This window comes from Pseudochaenichthys georgianus, unplaced genomic scaffold, assembly GCF_902827115.2.
Source record: "Pseudochaenichthys georgianus unplaced genomic scaffold, fPseGeo1.2 scaffold_1546_arrow_ctg1, whole genome shotgun sequence".
NCBI lineage: Eukaryota > Metazoa > Chordata > Actinopteri > Perciformes > Channichthyidae > Pseudochaenichthys > Pseudochaenichthys georgianus.
The window spans coordinates 24,650-30,133 of NW_027262377.1; the positions used below are offsets into that span (position 1 = coordinate 24,650).

The 5,484-nt window shown below is 44.8% G+C and overlaps 1 protein-coding gene across 1 annotated transcript; it reads left to right on the forward strand.

Moving 5' to 3' along the window:
• The first annotated feature begins 659 nt into the window (after positions 1 to 659).
• enc3 (ectodermal-neural cortex 3) lies at positions 660 to 5,076 on the forward strand. Its single transcript, XM_034077384.2, is given in 4 exon segments — positions 660 to 893; positions 2,926 to 3,960; positions 4,302 to 4,743; positions 4,746 to 5,076. Coding segments are annotated over 3 exon segments (1,767 nt in total). The 5' UTR covers positions 660 to 893; positions 2,926 to 2,937; the 3' UTR covers positions 5,048 to 5,076.
• The last annotated feature ends 408 nt before the right edge of the window (positions 5,077 to 5,484 follow it).

Consider the following 5,484-nt stretch of genomic DNA (forward strand, 5'->3'; position numbering starts at 1 on the left):
ATATTTCATAATAATAATAACAATAATAATGAAATATATATATTTATTAAATATTTTCAATCAAGAGCAAGTGTCACCAAACCTAATTTCCTCTCAAGATAACACAAATATTCAGAATCAAATCTGGTTGTATTCATTGATATCTCTCATTGCACTATGCTGGTATTTTATTATTTTTTATAATATAGTCTTTTTTATCACCTTGCATTACTTTTAGAAAATAAAATAGTTTTCCATCTGTGTTTTTAATTTTTGTTTTACTTTTATGTATGCACCACAACACCAAGTCAAATTCCTCGTAGCCTATGTGTCAACCTAACTGGTAATAACCCTGTGTCTGATTCTGATTCTGATAATACATTTACAAAAATAAACGTTCCTTTCCTTTAATACTCGAGGCAAACATTCCTCTCAGTGAAAGTTGTAAACATCAGGCAGGTGAAGCACACAGAGACTGGTGTTCTTCATTGTTCAGTGCAATGCTATTCTCCAATGATGCAGTGCATTGACCCTGAAGTTGGACAGAGAATAAAGGGCTTAAGAATGATATCCATTGGACGGTGAGGGGAAATGGGCGGGACCAGTGGGAGAGGGGGAGGAGCCTCTGAGCACACCACGGCTGCTCGGCTCTTTCTCTCTGTTCGCTCTTTGCTCTCCTGCAGGCTGCGTGGCTTCCCGACAACAAAACCTCAACTTTAAACAGTGTTTTCTTCTTTTTTTAAAGCATATTTAATCCCGAAACTCGCACCGCAGACACATGGATCAACCATTCCCCGACACTTCAGGAAATTATGCAGTTTTAAACCCGGAATGTGTCTAAATTAACTTCAAACAACTCAACAACGGAACAAGTCAACATACCCGGATCAACCGTGCTCAGTGCGCCTATCAAGGTAAGAGAGATTTAAAAATAAGTATCGGTTCCTGCTTATTTCCAGAGGTGGAAGTGCTTAGATATTGTACTTGAATTAGTAGTAGATAAGTATTCCAGATTGTAGAAATACTCTGTTACAGTAAAAGTCCTGCAATAAGATGTTACTCAAGTAAAAATACAAAAGTATTGGCATCAAAATATACTTAAAGTATCAAAAGTAGTCGTTGTGCAGATTGGTCCATTTCAGAATAATATATATGATATGTTTTATAATGATTGATCATGAAAGTGTTCTCAAAGCTGGTAAAGGGGCAGCTAGTTTGAATGGCTTTGTAGACTGCAGGGTAGCTTGTGGATTTACTCCAGGTGGAACTAAAGTCTGATTTAACACTTGGTTATATTTCACATCATTCATCCAGATCTGTAAAGTTACTAAATGTAGTGGAGTACAGGTACACCATTTAACTCTGAATTGTGGTGGAGTAGAAGTAGGCTACAACAAGGCAGCATAACCTTTAAATACTATTAAACTTGTACTTCAGTTGAGTAAATGTACTTGGTTACTTCCCTCCTCTGCTTGTTCTACATTTATCAAACTTCCGAAATGTGAGCCTGTCTCAGTCTCGGTGGTGAAGCGGCTCCTGTGATGTTAGCAGGCTGACTGGATGAGAGCATGCGGACCGCAGTCTCACATTTACTGCACACATACGATTGGATTTCACGCTGAGTCCCTCCACGGAAGTCCTCAGTCTCCCTTTCAGTGGGATTGAATAGCCGACTTAAATTTATCTGGTGGGAAACAATGGAGGCTTTAAAGCGGAAGATATTTATTTGGTCGGCTTCAAGTTGTGGACAGTCATTATTAGCCCGTGCTGTGCATTATACACGGGTTATATTGGTGTAAAATCCAATTTATATTTAGCATGAAGATAAGTAGCGATGCAATCATAATGGCCGTCAATCGCAAAATAGATTTTCATGCAAACATTTATCAAATGGATATAATCTGTTTTTTTTCTGTACAATATCAAAAATAATATTGATGATATTTGATTTTCTCAATATCACTTAGTCCTCGTTTCAGCCCTAAAGCCAACTGTATTGACTATCATTGAATTTAATTCCTTTATTGTCACTGTCACAGGTACAACAACATTAAAAAATAATTGTAGTAGCAATTTTGATAATACAGATGACTTGATATCAAAGATGACATTGTACAAATATTGTGTGAAAGAACTTCAAGTCAAGCCCACAATATTGCCGTAATATAGTTATCATCGTGTTTAGAAAAGTTATGAAATGTAATTTTCTCTATAGCTGTAATTTCAGCCTTAACGTTAAATACATATTAAATTCGGCATCACCATCCTCCCACTTAATGAAGAGCGGCTGCAGGCCCGTCTAACCACTGCGCTCGAGATCAAAAGATGGATTGGTCTTTTTCATCTGTTGCACTGTGGTTACATAATTCCATCCCGAAGGAGCTGGACTGGAGGTGTCCCGTCGTATACGAGCCTGAACGCTTTGACACCTTCTTGTATTCGAGCCAGCCGAGGAACGGTCGACTCTCTGCGCCACGACGTGACTCACTGCCATGAAATGTTTATAGGGGTGGACACACCCAAGGTGTTGTTACTTTGCCTGGCACTTCACACCACAGAGGGAACGTAGAATTAATTAAAAAGCCAGTTGAGAATTCAGATTTAGAAGTGGACACATGCAGGTTTCTGAAGTTAGCCTTTTAGTTGATTTGGAAGTGTACACACGTGGGAGTGCTCCTTATCTGATCTCCTCCATGTCTGAAGGCTGAAGTTTATATCCGTTGTTACCTAAGCCTACTGATATGAGCGCTTTTATTCCAACCCATTCATCAGCTGTGTATAATCATAAGAAGGGAGGAGTGTTTATAGCGGCGTTCACATCAAAAGGACCTGATAAGATCTCTTCCTCCCGTCCATTTGTCATAAACGGTCGGTTCAAACAAATACAAAGGTGCGGCTGTTTTCTAAAACATGTTCTTATATAAGTTGTCTCTGTTCCTCCTCTAGGTCCAAGTCAAGATGTCTGTCAGTAATCATGAAAACAGGAAGTCTCGCTCTAGTTCCGGCTCCATGAATATCCACCTCTTCCACAAAACCTCCCACGCCGACAGCCTGTTGACTCAGCTCAACCTGCTGCGCAAACGAAAAGTCTTCACGGATGTCATCCTGAAAGCGGGGAACAAGTCCTTCCCCTGCCACCGGGCCGTCCTCGCCTCCTGCAGCCGATACTTCGAGGCGATGTTCAGCGGCGGGCTCAGAGAAAGTCGCGACGCCGAGGTCGACTTCCACGACTCCCTCCACCCAGAGGTGCTGGAGCTCCTGCTCGACTACGCCTACTCCGCTCGGATCCTCATCAACGAGGAAAACGCCGAGTCGCTCCTGGAGGCCGGCGACATGCTTCAGTTTCACGACATCCGGGACGCAGCGTCTGAGTTCCTGGAGAAGAACCTGGATCAGTCGAACTGCTTTGGGATGATGCTGCTGTCGGACGCGCACCAGTGCATGCGGCTTTACGAGATGTCGTGGAGGATGTGCCTGGCGAACTTTGCCACGCTTTTCAAAACGGAGGACTTTCTCAGCCTGCCCAGAGACAAAGTCCAGGAGCTGATCTTGAGCGAGGAGCTGGAGGTGGAGGACGAGTGCCTGGTGTACGAGGCTGTAATCGACTGGGTCAAAGCGGACATGGAGCACCGGCACAGCGAACTCCCCGAACTGCTGCGGTGCGTCCGCTTGGCTTTGCTCCCCGAGACGTATCTGCTGAAGAACGTGGCCTCGGAGGAGCTGGTGATGTGCCACAAAGTGGGCCGGGAGATCGTGGAAGACGCTGTGCGGTGCAAAATGAGGATCCTGCAGAACGACGGTATTGTGACGGGGTTCTGCGCGCGGCCGAGGAAGGTGAGCCAGGCCCTGCTGCTGCTGGGAGGGCAGACGTTCATGTGTGATAAAGTCTACATGATCGACAACAAGACGAAGGAGATCACGCCCAAAACAGACATCCCCAGCCCCAGGAAGGAATGTAGCGCCTGTGCTATTGGATGCAAGGTAAATATTATCTATACTTCAGTGCATTTGAATATAATTTCTTATAGAATGTGGCTCTGACATGTTTCCTGTGGTCCTTTCATATCGGTTCTATAGGAAATAATAGCCTGTTTTGTACAGACTTGACAAATGACCAATTTAATGAAGGAATGTAAGATTTGATTAATTGTGTTTGACTGATCCCAATTTGGGATATTGTTTGAGCTTAAAATAAAATAAAAATGAACATAATTGCAAATTTGAGTTAGTAATTGCCAGTTTGAATGACTAGAATACATCCTTTTGTTGCTTCATTTAGCGCCACAAGAGTACGCAACTTATTTCCTCTCCCTTTGTCTCAGGTTTATGTTACCGGCGGCCGTGGCTCTGAGAACGGGGCCTCCAAAGACGTCTGGGTCTACGACACGTTGCACGACGAGTGGTCCAAAGCCTCCCCGATGCTTGTAGCCAGATTCGGACACGGGTCGGCGGAGCTCGACCACATGCTGTACGTCGTCGGAGGACACACTTCTCTCGCAGGATCCTTCCCCGCGTCTCCGTCTGTGTCCCTGAAGCAGGTGGAGCAGTACGACCCTCAAACCAACAAGTGGACGCTGGTGGCTCCGCTCCGAGAAGGGGTGAGCAACGCCGCCGTCGTCGGTGCCAAAAACAAACTGTTTGCCTTTGGGGGAACCAGTGTAAACCGGGACAAATACCCCAAGGTGCAGTGCTTCGACCCCTGCGAGAACCGGTGGACCGTGCCCGCTTCCTGCCCGCAATTGTGGCGCTACACTGCTGCAGCCGTGGTGGGAATCACGTGGTGGTGATCGGTGGCGACACCGAGTTCTCCGCCAGTTCTGCGTACCGGTTCAACAGCGAGACGTTCCAGTGGACGAAGTTCGGAGACGTCACGGCCAAACGGATCAGCTGCCATGCGGTGGCGTCAGGAAACAGACTCTATGTGGTCGGGGGGTACTTTGGGGCTCAGAGGTGTAAAACTCTCGACTGCTACGACCCCTCCTCAGACTCTTGGGACAGTGTGACCAGCGTGCCCTACTCCCTCATTCCCACCGCCTTCGTCAGCACGTGGAAGTACCTTCCAGCATAGAGGCAAGCTGACTCTGAAGTGTCTACAGACTTGGTGAGTAGTCGTTTCTTCCTTAAACTGACACAAAATGTCAATTATATGTGCTTTTCATATTAGTGTGGGGAAAATGTCAATTTGTTTGTATCAACATTATTTGAGACTACATACCATGCTAGATTTTGGATATCATAATTAGATGAGTTGAGATTCAACTTTATTGTCATTGCACAAGTACTGGGACAACAAAATACAGTTAGCATCTAACCAGAACTGCAATAGAAGCAGTAAAGTGCGGTGTAATGAATTAGTAGAACATAAAAATATAAATAGGGTAGGGAAAAGCAAAAGTGTATATAGAGCAGCGGTGTCAAACTCAAGGCCCGGGGGCCAAAACCGGCCCGCAACTTCTTTGTATGTGGCCCGCAAGAGCTTGCTAAGATTATAATACGTTTATTATA